This window comes from Stegodyphus dumicola, chromosome 4 (assembly GCF_044657685.1).
Source record: "Stegodyphus dumicola isolate Sdum_Otavi_A_Nest chromosome 4, ASM4465768v1".
Lineage (NCBI taxonomy): Eukaryota > Metazoa > Arthropoda > Arachnida > Araneae > Eresidae > Stegodyphus > Stegodyphus dumicola.
In genome coordinates, this window is record NC_140771.1 from 70,175,659 (window position 1) to 70,199,055 (window position 23,397).

At 32.7% G+C, this 23,397-nt stretch overlaps 1 protein-coding gene across 2 annotated transcripts in view; it reads right to left on the reverse strand.

Annotated features, from left to right (window-relative positions):
• Positions 1–613: 613 nt before the first annotated feature.
• Positions 614–23,397, reverse strand: part of LOC118196003 (sialin-like) — a 49,519-nt gene continuing 26,735 nt past the window's right edge. For both annotated transcript variants that reach the window (XM_085815054.1, XM_085815055.1), the window contains exons 3-10: positions 23,059–23,304; positions 21,112–21,295; positions 14,374–14,501; positions 10,063–10,212; positions 8,363–8,495; positions 5,359–5,514; positions 2,679–2,764; positions 614–1,066 (exon numbers count right to left, since the gene is read on the reverse strand). In XM_085815054.1, coding sequence (XP_085671180.1) covers positions 878–1,066; positions 2,679–2,764; positions 5,359–5,514; positions 8,363–8,495; positions 10,063–10,212; positions 14,374–14,501; positions 21,112–21,295; positions 23,059–23,304 — 1,272 coding nt within the window. In that variant the 3' untranslated portion in view covers positions 614–877. The remainder of the gene's footprint in view (positions 1,067–2,678; positions 2,765–5,358; positions 5,515–8,362; positions 8,496–10,062; positions 10,213–14,373; positions 14,502–21,111; positions 21,296–23,058; positions 23,305–23,397) is intronic.

The window sequence follows — 23,397 nt, forward strand, 5'->3', positions numbered from 1 at the left end:
GTTACCGGGAAATAAATTAGTTAACAATATAAGAAAAGTATTCTTAAAGTTAGAGTGTCACCTCTTGAGCAGCTCTATTTCTGACCCTCGCTTTATTTCTCACCGAGCTCGTAGAACTACTTCAGTCATTTACTAGCTTTGTTGTCTGCTTATTTAGAAGCCTGAGCCCAAACTTAGATTGCCTTGTAAATTTCAAACGTGACTTTAAATTTTACTTCAATACTTTACTTTTAATCTAAATCCTGCAAGTAGCTGTAACTGATTTTATGAAGCACAAGTTTAAAATTTTTTAATAAAAAGGTTTACTTTTTAAATCTTTGTCTGAGTTTATAGTCACTTCAATCCCAAATTAAGACGGGGAGATAAGTTTACAGACAATCTGTATAGAACCTAATTTAGTGTTCGAATTCTATTAGGATTCCACACAATCCTGTATATTAAGAAGCTAATTTCACCTTAAGCGACTACAATATGGATTACATTCAGTTTCAAAACCTAGTGATATGTCTTTCGTGAAATTACTGTGGATTATACAATCATTTGCATCTCTCTAACAGAACAGTAAGAACTATAAAATAAGCAGTTATGGAAAAGCCATACAAATGAGAGAAAATAATATAAACCTATTTTATTATAAAACTAATTTGTTGAATTTCACAAGCTCATATGTAATGAATATATTTTGTACAAGATAACTAAGCACCAACTAAACAAGAATATTTTACACTAAAATCCTAGCAACTATACATTACAATAATTGTGTTTATGCATTAAAAAGTGAAAGTCGTTAGCCAGATTGCTGTTCTGCGACCCTACAGAAATTTCGTGCTGTCACAAGTTAGCAATCTAGGCAATTTAACATTACAAAACACACTTGTCATAATTTACTTTGTGAATCTTTACTGTTTTTGCGTTTGTGATCTGAATTGTCTTCTGATGCATCCTCATTATCATCCGTTCTCCAGGACTGCGGTTCTGAAGTTCCAAAGACAAGATATACTACCGTGGTTACTATGACAACTCCTATTGTAATGTAGTAAATGAAATTCCACTGAGCCATGGATCGCTAAGAAAAGAAAAGAGTATAATTAATTTGATTTGATTATGGCTTTTATAATGGAAAAAACAAGAATCATATTAATAGCATCAAGTCATAATGCGGACGAAGTCTTCTTTAACAGTTGGTCATTGCAGTTGCAACACCACGAAGAATGTCTCCGACAAAGGTGAAATTTTCCTGATCATGGAAGGGCGTGTAAATGAATAACAGCACAACACTTACGCAAATGAAGTATACCACTGATACGCCCTGGCAGCAATGCACCAGTAACGTCCTTGCAGACGGGGGAAGTCACTGTTAAATACTGAAATTGTATTTGCTTGCCATTCATGTTCTGTATTACTATTTTCCGATAACCGATAATGTCAAAATTCTTCAAAAAAATAATAATGTTCAAATAAGTTAGATAGTGCAGTTGGACAATACCTACATTACCAATGGTTAAACAATGGGTGCCCACTATACTACAACTTGAACCTGATAATTGATAATTTAAGTTGTTATGGGCAGACTGTTTAAGTTATCCCTCGATGAAGAGTATGCCAGCCATATCAACAAAAGCTTCGATCGCAAAATTACGTTCTGTTGAATATGGATTTATCCTGTCGAGAAATTAGTACTAATGTCGGTTAGAATCTGGCGAAAGGGATATAAACGTTAAGTCCCCGAGTTAACGAAAGAATTCACAAATAATTTCGATGGCCTCATCATATCACGGAACGAAACGGAAAACACCTTGTGTGCGTGACTATTACGATAGTAAAGCCATATCCCAACTCTAGCTCAAGAATTTGAACGAGATGCTGAGCAACCGTCTCTATATGTATGGATCAACGTTAGCTACAGCAATAAACAATACTATTAGGAGTTCATTAAGTAGTCTTTCAGCCTTTCATTTCATACAACAGAATGTCTTGGTTGCAGGGAAGAATAGCCTTGCAAAAAATGCAGTTCTTAAGAATATTACTTATTATTATGATGGATTTAATAAAAATGCATTTAATTCATGATATATCTTAAAACACTAAACATTTTTATAGAATTAAGTTATATAGTTTTTAATTCTGACCAGTAAGTACACTCTGTATAGTACCGCTAGCAATTAACTACGTTATCTTCCTTTTCCTAGCTTCCGCCTTCCAACATCTGCACCTGCTATGCCCACTTGCTTAAAATGATGTCGTATCCCTTTACCTGTCTAATATAAAAATTATTGTAATTGTTTATGATCTAGAAGTATCTTATCTATTAAGAAATGGTTTGATATGTGCGAAAATAAAGATTAGTGAATTGTAGAAATCCAGTTTTGTTATCTTCATTTGTATGCCTTAATCATCAGCCATGACGAATATCGATAGCTGGCAATGGCGTCTATGCACTTAAATTATTACTTATATACAAATGGATATGGGGTAGTTTCATATTGGAATACACTTATGTGTACATATACACATAAGTGCATTCCAATATGAAATGCATATGCACGATTATCTTATACAGTATGCACAATAAATTACATGTAATGTGTAGATAATGCTTAGAGAATAAGGCAGCAATATCCAAATACATCTCTGCAAAGATAAAAATTCTGCTCAGTATAATGAAAAGTCTTTCATACCTCATATTTAGTCCGCCATCCAATTATAGCCGGTATTATGAAAAATGGTATTACACCAACAAAACTCAGAATACCAGATACAGTACCTGTAAGAATAATTATATTCAATAAATCAAAAGAAATGGCCTCATTATGCTTCTCATACATTGTTAAAAAATTTAAATGAACTGCAGAGATGAAATTCTCCTGGAAAAAGTGTACGATTGAGTATCATATTAAAGCAGTAATTTTAATCAAATCTAAATAAAAAAAGTTTTAGACAAGATAGAATTTTTTTAGAAATGGTACAAGACTTTTAAAATACCTGAAATTTTATCCAAACTATTCGAAAAAGGGTTGAGTTAAAAAAAACTTACATTAATAAATATTATATAATATATCTAAATTTAGTGATTAAGTAAGAAAACAATTAGTATTTTAACATAACATACAAGGTGTGGCACAAAAAGAACGAGACTAGTCCAATAAATCATTATACTTACAGAATCAGTTCTCCGTGACATTATCACCTTCAAAGTAGTTCCCTTCAGCATTTGCACTCTTCTGCATTCTCACTGCTATTCCTGGTAATAGTTCTTGAACGAGGCTTTTGGAAGGCCCTTCAGGAGATTTTCCGTTTTGCCTGAACCTCTGCAGCTGAGGTAAAACGGGTTCCCTTTAAGTAAGATTTAACTATAGGAAATAAAAAAAGGTTGCATGGAGCCAAATTAGGTGAATAAGGAGGATGCCCCAGCGTAGTAATGCTTATGCTGGTCAGAAATTGTTTGACAGATAGGGCCATGTGAGCGGCTGCATTGTCCTGGTGCAACAGCTATCCATCATTCCACAACTGTGGCCTTTTTTTTTCCTAATTTTCATGAAGTCTTTTTAATACTTCACTGTAGTAGTGTTGATTAACAGTCTGTACACTGGGAACTCATTCTTCATGATGAACGTGCAGGGCGCCCTCTTCCACACTGTCCCTTTTCCCTGAAAACCGCTTATGCCATTCAAACACACGTGCTTGAGACAAAGTTTCATCTCCATACACCTCGCTCAACATTTGAAATGTTTTCTCCGTGGCAGATTTCTTAAGTTTCACAAGAAAATTGATGTTTATTCGCTGTTCGGTTTTTACATTAGACATTTTTTCGGCAGAATGCAGTTGCAGGTGTTCACTTAAAGACGTAGTATTTCCCACTGGCGCGGTTGGTTAAGTCGAAATTCGCCGCTTGGATAGAGGAGGAGTGTGGCGTGACGTCAGCAAAACAGTTGTTGCCAACTCCACTTTGTTTTCAAGGTACACGCTTAGTCTCGTTTTTTTTTTTTTTTTTTTTTTTTTTTTTTTTTTTTTTTTTGTGTCACACCCCGTACAGAACTGCAAATTTATCTTTAGAGATAACAAGTAGGCTCAACCATTTGCAAACTGTACGAAACAGAATTCATTTTTCATTAGAATAAAGAAGAACTCAAAAGAAATAACATCAAGATAATTTCTGAAACTATCTTGACATTATTTTTACTGTTATTTCCTAAATTTACAAATAATTGAAAATTCTGAAGTACACTGCGAAAAAAAATTCTGAAAGGTTTGAGATTTTAAATTAAGTCCAAACGGGCGTTTTTTTAACATTTTGTGTATTACCTTTATTTATTAAACATTATGTTCTTCGCACTTATACCATAAAAATGTTTTTTTCGTGCAGTGTTGCCATTGATCGCTTTGAAATCGTTTAGTTTGTTAATAAAAAATTCGTTGAAGTGTTACAAAATATGAAATCGTTAATAAAACAAATTTCAAATTCAAATTGGGGATTCCACATGCCTGTATTCTATGGAAGATTACGTTATTCAAATTCTGATGGCTCTAGGTACCGTTGTTTTATGACAGTGCGGGAAACATACATACATTCATGCAGATTCTTCATTATTTAATTTATATAATACAGGTATTGAAAGATAATGTGACAAAATTCCTTTCCCTTTCCTTGTTCAGTTAACAGAAGATGAGATTTACCAGGTCTACTTCCAGTAAGCATAATGTTCACATCTTTCATCTTTCGCGACATATTTTCAGAAGTGATTAATTCACTACACCTAATAATATTTTACTAACAGATCTCTTCCGTCCAGAGGCCCACCAGCGGCCGAGCGGTAAAGTCGCTGAACACTGGTAGTTCGGTCCGAGGTTCGAATCCCGCGAACGGGCTGGCTGAATGGGCGTTTTCGGGGTTTCCCCCATGTGTAACGTGTATACGAGCCAGTTTCCCTTAGAAAGTCCTCCACGAAGGCATCCCTTCCCTTAGGCAGATAGCTCTCGAGGCTTTGCCATAATCACACTCACACATTTCTTCCGTCCAAATTTTTACTATTATGTTCAAAGAAAAACACAGTGTTCTTCGGATAACTAGACACTGGGTGAATTAAAATTTATCATTAACAGGTATATATGGAATTTAGACAACGTTGTATTGAAATGAGTGCTCAGGAAGAGGATCCAGTATTAGTGTCTAAAGATACACAAGTTTCACTTTCAGTTACTTAAATATTTGATGGTGCATTAATTGGAAGCGTCTTTATATTCTTTGGATCAACCTCTATATTTCTTAGAACAATCGAAGTAAATATGGACATTCTCGACTCTACTTTGTGATATGAAAGGGAAAAATTATACAGCATTTTGTGAAAAATGAAAAGTCACCTGAAAGATTTGGTGCTATGTCCACTCCAGCCATGCAAACGCCGAATGTTATAAAATCCCCCAGCAGGCCACCGGCTGTAAAGAATATTGTATTTAACTGCGGATCACATCCAATTAAGCTTACACCAAGGAAGCCCAAACAAGCAAGTATGGAATCTGTATAAAAGTCAAAAGTAAAAAGAAATATATTTTAATGAACATTCATAACACTTTTAAAAGCATATACATTCATGTTTATAGCAGCCCACTGAAAACTCCTTTTATAAAACCTCGCATTATTATCACATCCTGCTGCCAATTAAAAGGAGCAGTCGCAAGAACCTTTTTCAAAATTTTCAGTATGGGTGGCAGCTCAATTTATTCAAAAACTATGAAGTAGCTGGCGAGGGTCGGGCTTTACATAGAACAAAGGGGCTTCATTAAGAGAGTAGTGGGTAGTTTTAACGTAGGACTACGTTCCTCAATGACGGTCTCAGGGAGAAAAAAAAATAAGACGCAAAACTTGTCTTAGTAGGAAGTTTAAATCTCAATAACATCAAAAGCTATAGTTTATGTTTATGGCTTATTTGATAGTTAAAGGAGGCCATTACAAAACACAAACACATATACCCCCAAAAACTTGAAAATTAGAATGGCGGTTGAGTTACAGTAGAGTCTCAAAGTTAGGCAATAATTCGCAATATTTTGATGACGTCACATGTGCGCGCACACGAGTTAGATAATATCGGGTTATAACACCATTCAGTTCTATGTTGTCGGGGGCCCACCAGCGGCCGAGCGGTAAAATCGCTGAACACTGGTAGTTCGGTCCGAGGTTCGAATCCCCCGGACGGGCTGGCTGCATGGGTGTTTTCGTGGTTTTCCCCATGTGTAACGTGTATACGAGCCAGTTTTCCTTAGAAAGTCCTCCACGAAGGCATCCCTCCCCTTAGGCAGATAGCCCTAATGTGTGCTTTGCCGTAATTAAATACACCACTCTATGTTGTCAACGGTGAGCGTTTGAAGGAGCGAAGTACTGATTTTGTTTGCACAAAAATAATTATAAAATTAATAAAGATGCACTAAGAATACAGAGCAAGAGACAAACAAAAAAATTAAAGAACGATTTATTGAAAGAAAGTAGTAAAGTACCTTTAGCTGTAAAAAGGAAAGAACGCAATGAGCGATATTATGAAAATAATAATAAGAAAATAAAATAGCCTGAAGTTGTTAGTTTCCAAATAAATCGAAGGGCTTCAGCTTCTTCTACTATTGCTAATAATAAATTGTCAAATTTTGGTTTACCTTTAACAAGTTATAGATGAAGATGAAATTATAAATGAAGACTTCTTCAAAGATGTCTGTTCAAATTTAAAAAAAAAAAAAGGGGATCACTTGTGTATACAATATATTAAAATCTTAGAAACAAGTCCTACGCAACTAAGCCCAGCGGCCGTTTGGAACAAATGCAACAGACAGCCTCTCATCAAAAACGTTTTTTTTTTTTTTTTTTTTTTTTTTTTTTTTTTTTTTTAAATCTCAGGTATACATAGATTTTTCCTTTCATTTTGATTCAAGGTGAATTGCTCAAAATTTTACTAAGCTCGAATAAAATTGTAGATTTTAGTTAGATAGAAAACAAATATTACACTTTCGCACCTTTTATCGCAAAGCTTGAGGGTTCACTATGTTTTTCGTTTGACCGTTTGGAGTATAAACAATGAAACCACCCGGCGTTTCGACTCGAGAACAAACAACATTTAATGAACAATGTGAAAAACATAGCATTTTAAAGTTAACCAAAGTGATTGCTCCTTGGGCCTTGTTGATACAGCGAATGCAAGCCGAATGGGAATGTGTAATGGCTTGAAATCGAAGAGTATATTTGAATCACTGGGTATCAACGGAATGCAAGGAATGAATAGGTCAGGTCTTCACTTGCGGCACACCCCATGATGATGGTGGCTCTGTTACGTTCGACAATAGAACGCGTAATTGACGCTCAGGCGGCGGCGTGAACTTAAGATGGGTGACATGAGCGAAACGTTTTAATAAAAACCTCTTATGTGTGGACCCTGTGAGATTGTTTTCTCCAAATCTTATGTAGACAGTGACATTCCTCTTTTTTTAAGGTCAAAAGGGCAAAATTTCATGACGATCGGTATATAATTGTAGATTCTTTTGAATTATATACAGAAAAACAATGGACATTCTTCTGTCTATACAGATGTTACACAAAAAGTGAATTCTACATTCTGATAGGAAATATGGGAAGTTCAATTGATGAATAAGGACAACAGTACACGCACTAAAATACTTAAGTATTAAAATAAAAGTTCAAACCATGAAATAGAAGGGTCAATATGGCTAAGTCAATAATAAGATATTGTGAGAAATTAATTTGTGTTGAGACAGCATTATAAGCAGCAGACCAAATTTTGGGTGTGTTGAGTGACTCTTTTGAGTTCTGTTAGTTAAGAAGTGGTCGCAGTGCCACTGAGGTCAAAAGCTAATTACCATCAATTTGGCAAATTTTTCTTCCGCTTTGTTTGGAAAAAAAAATGGTTCTTGTGATGATTGTATTCATCGTATTACCATATTCGGAAAGCATTGGGAGTCTAGAGAGTGAATTTCCGTCTTAAAGGCAGTTCAGTGTCAGCATGCCTAGCCTCATCTGACAGGAAGAACATTGCTGCTGCTATTAAACTGTTTCGAAAATGTAAAGATTTTAACTTTGATGTATTGTCATAAATATTGTTTTGACTTCATGTAATAAAGTTTGCTCTGAGAAATCATGCTTATATTCTTAAGACATTGTACTCTATATGCGTTTAGAAATTATAGCTTTCTCTCGCTTACAAAAAAGTTGGTACATCTCTCCTATTAACTGCACAGTTTTCTCATTAAATTTTCTATGGCACATGTAAATTTCACGACAGGTATTATTTAAATGCTTTCCTTGTAAAATTTTATATATAATATTCGTACATTTTTGTACTTATTGATCAAGTGAATTTGTACTTACTACTCAGTGTAGCACTTTTCCTTATGAATCCTACGGATAGATGACCTCTCTTAACAGCCCAATCAGCTGGAAACCCGCACATACAAGCAAACAAAGCACGACACAGAGGAGGAACACTGGAAAGTAGGCCATTCTGAAACAGACTTTGATTTAATTTTTATGAAAATTGTACAAGACCTATCTATCAATTGACACATTTGTTTGAATTACGCACATTGAAAACAATGAGAGACAAACCAGAATTAAATAAGATCAAGAAATTTTGCTTCGTATTTTTACACACGCTCAACTGTTGGATATGTGTAAGTAATATTTGAGAATAAATTAATTTCGTCACATTTAAATCACAGGTTAAGAATCGTAGATAAAATTATTCTACAATTTAAACATCATGAATGAATTAATATTACATTATATATAATGAAATCTTTAAAATTTCGTTAGTATTGTTGCGTGCGTACGGGTTCGTTATGAAATGAATGCACAAGTCCGATGAAAAATGAACAAAATTTATTATTATCACAACAAAAATGCTTAAATTTCCTCAAATTATCATGCAGTATTACAATATATCACAGTAGTTATCTTCTAACTACTCAAATGTCCAATAGAACGTAATTCAAAACAGCTAAAGAAAGCTAATCCTCGAATTCGCTACAATCAACAAGAGCAGTTTTCTAAACAACAACAAACTAAGCAGCAACTACTACGAACTGAGATGTTTTCCTCCTTTTATAAGATTTTAAAATCACGCGCTAGAATTTTCCAGTACTTTCTCGAAATCAAAAAGAGATATTTATTTATTTAATGCACGCGCTCTTGTATTTTCAATTTTCCGGCTTAGCTTTCTTTTAATATTCGTCACGCGCTGCACTGCGCGAGAAATAAAACCATTTAATTTATAATTGAACTAACATTAGCTTTTTAAATAACAAATTCGTAACAGTATTTTAAAATTAATCCGTATAGTCAAAAACACTGTTTTGACTAGACACATTCATTTTAAATATGGTAAACATAACGCATATTAATATTTGTGGCTCTTCGGGAACTGACCTAGAAATCTTCAACATGTGAATTAATCAGCCTGCACTCATATTATTTCTTCCAGAAAATTTCTCGATGAAAAGTCTCGAGAAATAATTCTTATTTCCTAATTTCTCAAGAAGCTTCAAAATCTTTTCAGAAATTCAAAATCGATAAAGTATGAAACTTATAAACATTTCATGTAATCAAAGCAGAAGAGAAATATGTCAAAGTGAAGCATAAAATTAACAAAGCAACAACTTCGTGTTTGTGACCAACTCTACACCAAACACTAGGTTGTTGCACTGCTAGTTTTATATTTCATGTAATACTTTAAAAATGTCTTTCATTACTTACACTAGTGGTGTAAGTGGTTGTAAAAATTACATATTTAAAAAATGTATATGAATTGTACACATAGAAAAAAAAAAAAAAAAAAACAAGATTAAGGTGAAAGCTGGGTTTTGTTTCCAAATTGCCTAATCCATTTTCTTTGGTCTTAAATAAATAATCCAAAGAAATAATTTATAATCATTAATAAATTGCTTATATCACTCAATATAGCTTACAAAGAACATTGTAATCATAAAAATCTAAGAAGGAAGGGGATGATAATTCTTGATGATAGTCGCCACGAATCTGTCAAGGGGGATCAAGAGCATATGAGCACTTACTGTGACGCTATCCAGGTGAAGAATCGTGCCCATGTAAAGAGGCTGCGCAGTGCAGTAAAATCCCAGAATCCAAAACTGACCGAAATACCCAACTGCCAGTGCCCAAAAAGGAACAGAAGTCATAATAGATTTCCATGGTATCGTTTTTATCTGGAAAAGAAGGAGTACTATTTAATAAACAAAGCAAAAAGCAGAACTATAATCAGGTTATTTAAAGTACTTCATAACGATCTTCTCCTCCTTTACGATCGTAATGTATGTCATCATAGTACCACAGAAAGAATTAGACGATTTTATAAAATTGTACGGCTTGATTACTTTTCCTGAGCCATTATTACCATGGTTATGAGCCCTGATTTTGGTAGAAAATGGCTTTGAAGTGCCTATTCCAAAGTAACAGACCGTAACATTGAAAGAAAAGGAAAGAAAAACTGTGTCGAATGCAATGAGAAAACTATTCATTGGGGTTTGGTGATTCAGTGCTACAGCTTCAGAAGAAAAAAATTAAAATATATTATAAAAAAAATTCAGAAAAACGGATTTCAAATTTTTATAATTTTGGAAGCTAATAAAATTTAATGATAAGTGTTATATAAGAATGTAAAAAAAATGATAAAATTAAAATTTTCGAGTAATAATAATTATATTATTTTCTACTATTACTAGTAATAGTACTGTTTTGTTGCTTAAAAATGTTTTTGAGAGGAAAAGTAAAAATATCATCTAAATAGCAAAAAGCTATTTCCGTTTGCTTGCAGTTAGTCGCAGTGACGTCAGTCGGTTGCCACCATGGATCTTATAAGAGATAGACCAACCCATTGGGCGGGGAGCGCGTCACCGACATGTCGGCAAGAAAGAGTAGGGACGATCAGGTTTACTTTAACACTGAAACCTATGGCGTTTGTATCACACAACTCGTTTTTAATTATTAAATGTGATACGTTGTATAGTGATGAGTTTATGAAAGCCACAGTTTTTTCCAAATAGGATTTAATATATCTCATTAAAGCACTTTTTACTGCATTTTGCGCATTTTTTTCACGCGTAATTCTTGTACAAACATCTTTACTTTGGTAAAACGGTAAAAGCGCTAGGCACAAAATTTATGAACTTAATTTTGCGTACAAAAAACGTAAAATTAAATAAGATTGATAGTACGTGATGCTTTGAAATAAATAAGGTAAAATTAAACAAGATCTGATAACTTTTTAAAAAAATTTAATGACCATTTTCAGGCAGTGATTTTCAAAACTATAATAACATTACAAAACAATCATTTATTTGATTTATATCGTCATTAACTTATTAACATTAAAGTGGAATATTTATTTTAGTAATTTATAAAATTCGGAGCGTAAAATTTTCTGAGTGTAATGAAGGGTGGAAAAAAAGGTAAAATAAAATCTAGAGCATTAAGATATTATATTACGCCCAAAAGGAACCTTTTTTTAACGTTTTGTATGTTACCTATATTTATTGAATATCATGTTCTTCACCCGTAAACCACATACATTTGAAAACAGCATATCTTTAGAATTTCCGTAAGAAATTCTAAAGATATGCTGTTTTCAAATGTACGTGGTTTACGGGTGATAAAACTGTTATTTTCCGTACAGTGCTCTCTCTGAACTCGCTGAGTTTGTTTATCGAAAATTCGTTAAAGTTTTACAAAATATGAAACAGATTAAAACAAATTCGAAATTCAGCCGTCCAGATGCCCATGTTTGGGTGGAGGATTACATTATTCAAAATTTGATGGCTCTAGATACTGTCGTTTTTGTCATAGTGCGAGAAACATCCATGTATTTATGCAGATTCTTCATTATTTAATTTCTTTAAATATAATACAGGACGATAATATTTGGTAACAACAATTTGCAAGGAGACACGGACATTTATAGTAAAACAGCGCAAAATGCCGCTTCGAAACTAACAGCCTTTCTAGGCAACCGCCCCTCTGGGCTAATAAATTAAATTAACAGTAAATAAAAAAAATCTTATGCAGAATTAAAAATAAATTAAAAACATAATCACAAATACAAACAAAATTAATTATTACGGTTAAATACAATTTTAATATTAGAATTTAATGTATAAAAATTATTAAGGAGTCAAATATGTTTATCACTATGATATGTTATGAAATATAATTGAAATAAAATTCCTTTATAGAAATTGTGCTAAAATATTCATCTATAATTTAAAAAAAGCAGCACAATTTAGAATTTTAAACAAAACTTTCAAAAATTCGTTTTTAAATATTTTAGTATTTTAAACTTATTTACACCAATTAAAACCATAAAAATTGCAGGGCCCACCAGCGGCCGAGCGGTAAAGTCGCTGAACACTGGTAGTTCGGTACGAGGTTCGAATCCCGCGAACGGGCTGGCTGCATGGGCGTTTTCGTGGTTTTCCCCATGTGTAACGTGTATACGAGCCAGTTTCCCTTAGAAAGTCCTCCACGAAGGCATCCCTCCTCTTAGGCAGATAGCCCTCGAGGCTTTGCCATAATCACACACACACATAAAAATTGCAAGAGAAAATTGCTTGTTTGAAATTTTCTATTAGTTCAGATTTAAAACATTATTTTCTAAAAGAAGTCGTTACAAATTTCCTTACAGCATAGGAAAAGCTAAAAAAATATCCAGCCCTGAAAGCATGCAATAGCTTTATAATTATTTGGAACGTTAATTATGCTTGATAAATATGCTAAATTTTTAAAAATCAATCCCGATTTCAAAAATAAAAATATGGAGAAATTCTAATTTGTGAAATGAGGCGCTACAACCAGCTTTTTCTTGACAATTATACACGCTGCAATAGGCAACCACTGTTAGATTTCTTCAAGTCGTCCCTACCCCTTCAGATGTGATCAAGGTGACAGTCTGGAACGCCTCAGACGAGGGAGAAAGCCCATTTGGGTTAGTCTATTTCTTATTAGGTCCATGGTTGACACAGTGGACCAGGTGATTTGGTTTTAAGCAACTGTCATTTTACGGCTGCAAATATTATCCCTCTACGACTCTAGGACTTTCTGGGCTAGGTGAAAAATCATGCGTTTGATCCATCTAAGTTCAGAAGCCTAAACAAACTTGAAAATTGCATTTCTAATACTTTTAGAAACAGAAGTACAGGATGGTCATAAAAAAAAACTTCCGCGATATATGAAGTCCTAGCCGCGTATTCACTGAATCAATCGAAATGAAATTTCAAATTGTTATTTGAAGGTATGCGCTCGAGGTTGTGATGATTTAAAACAATCGAGTTCTTCCGATTATGGTTAGAGTGAAAAAATTTCGAAATTTTCGAATCGCAAAACCCACTTTTTCTCTGCGCAAATTGTTCAGCGCACTGAGAAGCCATAAGTGGCTTTGGAACAACTATACATGAGCAGTGTTTATAAAACAATGTTGTAGAATTACGTGATTCCAAAACTGTAGCAGCGAAATGTCGTTAATGGCATTGTATTATGAAAGGTGAGGCTCCTCTACACGTCGCTATATGGGTTCGGCAAGTGCTGCAATAAAGTCACTTTTCGTAACTTTGCAGTTTCGTGTTGCAATTCATCGTTCTAATGCCGTTTATGATATTTCATTGCTCTGATCAATTTGCGCAGGAAAACAGTAGGTATTGACGTATTTTGAAATGTTTTCACAGTAACCGTAATCGGGAGAGCTCTATTGTTTTAAATCATCACAATCTTGAGAGGATATCTTCAAATAAAAATATCCGAAATTTCATTTCGATTTAAGCGGGTAGGCAGCTAGGCATTCGTATGTAAGGGAAGCTTTCTCATGACTTCCCTGTATTTGATAGTAATTTTCATATCGTCTTGATGTTGTATGTATAACTAAAGGAGGTGATATTGAGAATTTGAAAATGACATTTAAGCATTTGCCTTTACATTCACATATTACTTTTTATTCTGAGCGACTAATTTTAAAAATTGCAAAAATTTACAATACTTTGTGAATTATCCCATAATTACAAATCAATTAAAATTTTGTCATTAAGTTAATGATAAAATTTTAATTGATTTGTAATTGATTTAATAGATTTGTAATTGATTTGTAATATAGAGTAGCAAGATAATTAAAAGAGTAAAAAAGTATAAAAAAATAAAGATATTTTTATAAAATCATATAATAATATTAATAGCATATATTCTCAAATGTATTTCTCTTAAGGGAAGAAGAACTTTTAAAATAGGGAAGCAGTTTAATGAAGAGGTTGGTGGGAAAAAAAACTCGTATTTTACTATAATTTTAATCCAATTAAAATGATTTTTTGAAATCACAAAATTTAACATACTTGCTTCTCGGCTACAGGTAAGTGCTTTGCTATATATTCCAATTCCTCTAGGGTGATTGTTGGATGGTCTTTTGGTGTATCGTATACTAATAAGTAACATAAACAACACCACACAAATCCGCTAAGAGCTTGAAATAAAAATGAAAAAAAAATGTCAAAATTATTTAATGCATGAAAAATTTAATAATTACATTATGACATTAAATTCCAGAATAAATTCACCAGTCAACAGATAGATTATTTGTAATATGAACCTGCGTTTAATGCTTTTAAATCGCTTAGTTTGTTATTTTAATGGAAAAAATTTGAAAAAATAATTAAATATATTAAGCTTTGATGAACGACAACACATTTGCTCTAAAGATAAAAGTATTTAATTCGGCTAGAAGAAATACATTTCTTTTAAATCTCTATGTTCGTTAATTAAATTCGAAAAATAATTACATTGCGTTTAGCCGAGTGGCAACAGAAAGCTTTTATATCACTGCGCTTTTGATCATTAAATTATCACAATGTATGAAATAAGTAAAAATCTGATGTTGACACCACATGACTTCCTGGTATGGTCTATTAAATTATACACATTTTTATTGCACTATATTTAAACCAATTTCTCCGAATTGTTCTAAGTTAACCGCTACCTCGATCCAAGCTGAAAATGGCATTCAAAATTGCAAAGTTTTAAATTAAATATCTCGGTCAGTTTTAATCGTACAAAAGTCAGACTTCTAATGATTTTATTTTTACTTCCTTGTACCAAGTAAAAAGGAAGAATTGTAATCGTGAAAATTTTCAGGCAGAATATTTAAACAAAAATATCCATTTTAACCGCTTTCGAATGCAATCTAACGATGTATTTGCGTGATATCTGTACGTAAGGACAGAATAAATAACTCTTTTCCTCCAAAAAAATTATAAAACTGCTTTAAAACTAATTCTGTAGAGAATTTTTCGTGGCGTCGGTACGAACGTACGTACGTACGTATCTCGCATAACTCAAAAACGAGTAGCCTCAGAACGTTGAAATTTTATATATAAGACTGCTATAACATGTAGATGTGCACCTTGTATTTTGGTTGCAATCGGCTGCGCCAAACGTATATAAATATATTTATATACTATATATCCACTCTGTTACCCGGCTCAGTGATCTCAGTTTTTTTACTCTTATATGTTTGTAAAATGTATATTTTTTGCTTTAAAAATGATTGAATTATGTTGTTTTTATCCTTCGGTTAAGGTTTTTATGCCTTTAGTAAATCTGTATGCAGTAGTTTTAGAATTATCAACAATTTTAAAGTTGTTTAAGTGTCGCTAAGCCTAATAATTTTTTTGATGGCCGCCATTGCTTGTTTGCATGTGAAACAGCAGAATAGTGGATTTGTTGCCAATCTAGAGAAACGTAGCTTCGCAACAACAAAGATAACGCGTTCATTTATTATTGCCAATTAAATCATGCTTAATCCTTTCTGGAATTTTTTCGAGGAAATAAGTGTTTAAGATTTACTTCGTAATTTTTAATACAGATATTTTGGGTTTTTATGTATTTTTGCCTTGTCGCGAAGTCAGAACTGAACTAATTGAATGAGAAATACTAAATCGTCTGTGAAACACTGTTTCTTTTTTATTTTGTTTGCTTAATTTCTTTTATACATCGTTCTAGCTTTATTATAGTATTTGAATAGAACATGTGGCAACGATTAGATAATTCTTTAAATGATATAAATTTTGTGCTTTCTGAGTTATAATATGAACGAAATATAATACTATTAAGTGACATGCGACGGAAGACGTGGGCACCACCCCTCTACCAATACGGTTAATCGGTATAGCGCAACGTCCACCTTTATCTAGATAACCATACGTGTTCATTGTGCTAATATACTAATATATAAACATACATACAAATTTGGTACTTCATACAGTGGCGTTAAAGCTAATTAATGTTATACACTGGATAATACATTGCCATGTTACAAGGTGTATGCAAAAGCATGGATACGATAGCATATATACATAACGTGTGTACTCATATGTTGAGTACACTATGATCCTTTGAAGCATTATCATTAGATTACAGAAGACATGTACATACTGAAATATTAGGTGCGCAATGTTATGTTGGAATAAGTAATTAGTACAGTGAATTAAAAGTTAGACCTTAGATTAGTACTGTGTGGTACAGTGTCTTGCTACTGAATTATTTGTACTGTTTCCTACGTACATTAACCAATGTACAAAGATATTAAAACACTTGTATTAGGTACACAGTAATTAGTGTATATCCAAGCGTTAGGTAAGTGCTACTTTAACATACATTAACAATAGGTACTTAATACAATGCTGAACAGATAATTGGTGCAATTAATTTTAGAGTGGGGCTCTAGTTAGTTCTTTGCGATACGGTGACGTGTTACAGGATAAAATGTGCAGATGCATAGTTACATTATCATATATACAGAACATAAATTCATATACATATATACATACATTTTGTGTACAGACACATTAGGTACATGATTATTCAGTGCGTAATAGATGTATATTAACTATACAGTGCCAAGATATGTGATAAAACTAGTAGATACATGGGTACAATTACATATAAACAAGGACATACACAATTACATATAGACAAAAGCGTATATACGCTTATATTTGGTACATAATAGTCATTGGTGACATAAACATTTGGTACTTACTTCATATACTTAAACTCTAGATCCATAAAATAATGTTATAACTAGTAATAGGTGCTTATTAATTTCATAATAGGACACTAGGTTGATATTTTGCCTTACTGTGTCACGTTACGTAGAAATTTATGCGGGTGCATGGGTACAGCTTCCTATTTACAATGCTATACTGTTTTCCTATTTACAATGCTATACTGTTTTCCTATTTACAATGCTATACTGTTTTCCTATTTACAATGCTATACTGTTTTCCTATTTACAATGCTATACTGTTTTCCTATTTACAATGCTATACCTATTTACAATGCTTATATCATTCGATTTCATAATCAATAGGTAAATGGCACATTTATATACATGAGCAGATGGTACATTGTAGAGTGCCGTTGAGGATAATTGATGCAATTAATTTTATAATATTTTAAAAATAATGCATTTATACGCAATTATAAGGTGCATAATTGTCATTGGGTACATATGCATTAGGCGCATAATACATATACATATTTATATATTAGTTTCTTAATACAATGCTAGGGCAAGTAATTGGTGCTGTTATTTTTACATGTAACATGATGCTGTAGGCGATTGGATGGATAATATATATACTAATATACATATACACAACTTTTAGGCACATAATAATCACTAGATTCTCAGACATTAGGTGCATAGTATACATATATATATATATAAACAGATGGTTCATAATACAGTGCTATAGAAAGTAATAAGTGCAGTTAATTTTATAGTAAGATTCTAGTTTAACACTATGCGAAACGGCTTCATGTTACACAGTGTTAAATACTGACGCATGAATACAGTAATATTTCTACTTGTTAATACTATATATATATAAATATACAAATATTAGGTGCATAATTAACATAGGATACATAATTATTAGATGCACTATGCATATACGTACATAATACATAAGATTAGTACAATGCTGGAACAATTCATTGGTGCTGTTAGTTTTAGTATAAGATCCTAGTTTAACGCTGTGTGGTACAGTGCCATGATACAGGATGATATGCGCGGAGCCATGGATTCAGTTATATACATACTAAAACACGTATACGCAATTATTAGGCACGCAGTAATCATTGGATTTATAAGCATTATATATATGGTACATATACAGACGATACATAATATATAAACAAATATATATATAATATATATAATAATAATGCAGACTTGCCAACTCTCCCGATTTAGGCGGGAGACTCCCGATTTTCGACCGCTCTCCCGCCAACCCGATTTACAATATATTTCTCCCGACTTTTTCTTATTCTTAAAATTTCTCACGATTTTTATGAAACTTGGCTTAATACTTTGTTATATGAACAAAAAAAGTTATTTTTGACGTCCGAAGCAAATGAATTTTCTCTAGATTATATTTAAAACAAAACCTTGCGAATTAGATAACTTCTGCTTTGTGAGTGAGAGCATATACGTATCCAGAAACGTCCTTCTCCAGTTCTCCAATGGGCATCGTGCTCCACTGCGTGTCATCTGGCATATATTAGCCAATGAGGACAAAACAAGCTGTTATTTGGATGTTCTTTAGTTATTTCGGTCATTTTGTCCTGAGTTGTGTGAGTACACGTGCCTTTGGGAAATAGCTTTAGAAATTATCATCTTTTGTTATGTCTGCGAGAAAGGTGGAATACTCGTTTACGTTTCAAAAATCGTACACAGTTGACTTTCCTTCCATTATTTCCTCAAGGAAATGTAATAAATTTGCGATGTGTACCGCCTGTCGTTGCGATTTTTCGATTTCGCATGGTGGAAGGGCGGATGGTATCAAACATGTGCGTACACAAAAACACAAGGGCAACATAAGCTGTTTTGAAAAAAAAAAAAAAAAAGAAAAAAAAAAAAGAAAAATTAAATTTTTCTTCAGAAACAAAAAACCAAAAAGTTATTAATGCAGAATGTCTGTTCTCTGCCTTTTTACTGGAGCACAACCTGCCACTGAATGCATCGGATCTTTATTTATTTAAATTTAGATCTAATATTAGTGATGACACATTAGAAAACTTTTATTAGTGAAAGCAGGCCTACGTGGCAATTGCTATGAACAAAATTATGAAGTTTCTTTCTTAAAGAAAGCAAAATCTGCCACTGTTTATACCATTTGTACAAAAACTGATTAAAGGTTTTTTTTTTTTTTTTTTGTTTTGTTTTCTTAAATGATGCAAGTAATAAAAATGTTTTTTATGTATAAGGTATTTTTGTGTTGCTTGCATTTAAGAATTAGTTACTATTTAAAGTTAATTCATTATTAAAAACTATATTTTCCTTATTTAAAAAGTCTTTTTAACATTGTGAAAAATCTCCCGATTTCTTAAAAAAATCTCCTGATTTTTGAGTGTCATAGGTTGGCAAGTATGAATGCTATAGAAGTTAGTTAATGCAATGGATTTTTTTTTGGAATTAAGACTTTAGATTAACACTATGCGGTAAAGTGTCATGTTGCGTGATGTTGCCTGATATTCGGATGCATGGTTACATTATCATACATACGAGGATATATATACATAGTATTAGGCACATAGTAATTATTGGGCTCACAATCTTAATGCACATAGTACCTTAGTCTCGTAGACTTGAAAGTACGTAATAAGGTTCAATTGGTGCTATTAATTTGATGATGCTAAATAATATTAATACAATAATGCAGCAACGATTAATACAGTTAATGATCAATACAGTAACATTTATACTAGAACATATATATACAAATACAAGACGCATAATTACATTGAGTATAGAATCATTGGATGCATTATACATATACATACATAAAACATAACTACATAGTGATGGTACTTAAGATACATTTATAAACAGGTACAGATGGTCCTAATTTACATATTGCAGTACAAATAATAGACATAATTCGTTTGGTTCGCATAATGCAAATTGATTAAATAGTTGATTCTTGCTATATTACTAGGAGTGTTGGATACTCCTTACGATAATTCACAGTTATTTTGTGGTGTTGGTAGTTGGTGCTGGACACTGAATTACTATTTGTCTATATGGCTGACTAAGTATGGCACAGGTTTGTGTCAAGGTCGGCCAGTTTATCCATTAAAAGCCCTATTTTTCTAACCAAGTGATTCTGTTTTATATACTATTAAGTGAACCTAGCGCCCGAGTATCGCTATGGTAAACAAATAGAGAGAATTTTAAAGAATGTATTCTATTGTGCTTTATGCGCTGTCGGCCAAGTAGGTTTAATTCAATCAAATAAGTTTAAACGAAATGAAAAAAAAAATGCGTATAATTTAATATTCCGTACAAGGAAGTCATGTGGTGTACACATGAGATTTTTTCATAACGGGTTTTAAACTTCTCCAAATAAAAGTATAAGAAGCGGAAGACCGAATTAAAAGTTAGATGATTTTGTTATTTGCTGAAAATTAATTTTTTTTTTTTAAATTTGACATCACCAAAAACATGAGTATTTTCGTCGTTTAAAAGATTTCTGATTGGAAGTATATTACTGCGGCCAACAAATGCGAAATTAAAGGTTGAATAAGGACTTTTAAGCAGGGTAAGGGGATGGGTATATATATATATATATAAAATATATGTTTGGTACTGCCAGTTGCAATAAAAAAGGAAGATGCGAAATTTAATGTTATAGCAGTACATGAACAAAATTTCAACGTTCTACGTCTCATCATTTTTGAGTTACGTTAGATATGTATATACGCGCATAAGACACGAAAACAATCCCATTTGATTCCATTTTAAATCCATTTTACGATGTGGTTTAGAAAAAGAATGAACTGTAAAAGCAATTTTCTTTTTTTTATAAAAGTTAAATTTACTAAATGCGAGTAATAACATAACAAAGAAAAAAGGATGGTAATAAAGTTTTACAATGAAAATAAATACATTTTACAGTCAATAGGTGAATATTCTTAAAACTTTTAACAGCTGATTGATGCAGAAACGTTTCAGAAGTAGTATGTATTCGAAGTAGCATCATATACGAAGAAAAAAGAGGTGTGAAAATTACCTCCGGTATAAAAGACAGCAGGCCAGCCACCCAGAAAATCGGAGGCACAAAGGACTCCAGAGGATATGAAAGAAAGAAATGCTCCCAAACCATATCCAGCTAAAACAAATGATGAAGTAAAACTTCTCTCTGAGTACGGGATCCATCGAGAAATCAGGTAAAAGAGTATAGGTAACACTGGAGCCTGTAAGAAGAAATAAACTGTAGTTCATATCATTACTAACAGTTGTTAAATGTGATTTGAGGATCTGAAATGAAATTTAAAATAAAGATCCTGTAAAGCACAAGATTAAATAACTAAAAATAATTATCTGTAATAGAATGTGGGTCTAGAATAACACCATACTTAACTAAAAAGGTATTCAAAAGACACTATTTAGAATTGAAATTTTGATCTTTTAAAGTAATTCTTAATACTATCTTCTATAATCAAATATCACTTCAAAATATTTTTCACATTTTACTGTTAGAAGTTCTGAAAATTAATGTGTTTCAGAATGTTTGTTTTAATCCTTCATCGGAAACGAAATCTCAAAACTACACAGGCTTCCCAAGAAAAACCTAGTACAAGTGAAATCCAGTTACCAGAAATAAAATGGCTGTTGACCAAAGGGGTACAACTGAAAAGATGTTTAACATTCGTAGAAGTACATAATATATAAATACTCTGTAAATATTTATTATATCGACACATAAAAGTAAAAGACTCTAAGACTTATAACGAAATTAAGGCATGGCAGGTCCTTGAGCGTTCAAAATTTCAGATAGTTCTAAATTTTCCCTCTGATACATTCTGCGATGTTTGAATGATTATTAATTGTATTCGTGACTAATAATTCGAAGTTCGATGATAGAAAAGGGGAAATAAAAGCCATTAACTAATCCTTCTTGCTCTTTTCATTTCCAGAAATATTAAAATGGCTCGAAAGATATTGGTAAAGTATTTTTCAGTTCGAGTGAACGATGTCACTAATAGTCTCACTTGCTTTGGGATGGTAGAAGCATCTCTTTAGTAAGAATGAGAAAGTAAATTCGAAAAAGGCCGCTGGCTTAAAGTTTTTTTTTCCTGTGCAGTTTAATTTACAGTTTCTCATTCTGTGGTCCTGCTACTTGTGGTATTCTTCGAGAATCATTAGGATGATTAGCTCTATAGTAAAGTGCTCTATAGTAGTACAGATGATTAGCTCTATAGTAAAGTGCTCGATTCGTTTATCTGAGTTTCATCTCAGATGCTAACGCACCTACTCACTTATCAGGTTCTAAATAAAATGATGAGAAAAATATGCAGATAGCAGGTCTTTTAACAAACAGTTCGCTGCTATGAAGCCTACGCTATTGCGTAGTTTTTTCCCTAAATAAGGTCTTCCTGTAGTAGCAGAAGAATCTGAAACCATCTGTAACGCCGTGAGTATTCTACTGCGTCATGCCGTTCAGCAATACAAAGACGAAAACATCCGACGTTAAAGAAATTTTAGAAGTCCTCTAGAGATATTTTGCTCACTTTGATTCTATAGTCGGTTTGATAATGTCACTGATATCGGATATCTTGTGATATCGGATGGTCTTGCACCCTCTTGAAAAGTTCCACAGCTTTCCACCGCAGTTTCATCTTTCAAATTGTACCTATTTTCTAATTTGTTTACTTCACGTTTTTTTTTTTTTTTTTTTTTTTTTTTAATATTCTAGTTATACATTTGTGCAAGTCTAGGATAGATACAAGTGTAAAACAGAAGTATTCTGTTTTAAACAGTTTTGGTTTGACTTGGGGGATTCTGCTTTATACAAATTCATTTAGCAAATACGAAGTCAGCCCTGAAAATTAAACTGAGCTTGTCAATTTTAGATTTTTAATTTCAAATAACAAATTTCATATGACGGTTTTTTTATTTATTGCTCAGATGAGAACTTGGAGAGATGTATTTAAAAAAAAATTGAGGTAAAACTTACCGTCGCGAATCCAATCAAAAATCTGCATACAATGAGTGCATACACAGATAAATGAGCTGTGATGGGTATTAAAGCTGTACAGAAAGATGAAACAGCTAGGAAAATTATGAGAGTTCTTTTTCCGCCATATATTTCTGCCATGCGCCCACCGGGTAGGAAGCCAAAAAGCTGCCCATAGTACACGGCTCCCAAAATCTGTCCTTCCATTTCTGGGCTCCACTTAAATTTTTTATGGTTATGTATTTTCTGAAAGAAAAAGAAGCAATTTTGCATCTGTTAATTTATAACATTTTCATGAAACACTTATTCTTCACGTTTAGAAAATTACATATAGCTAAT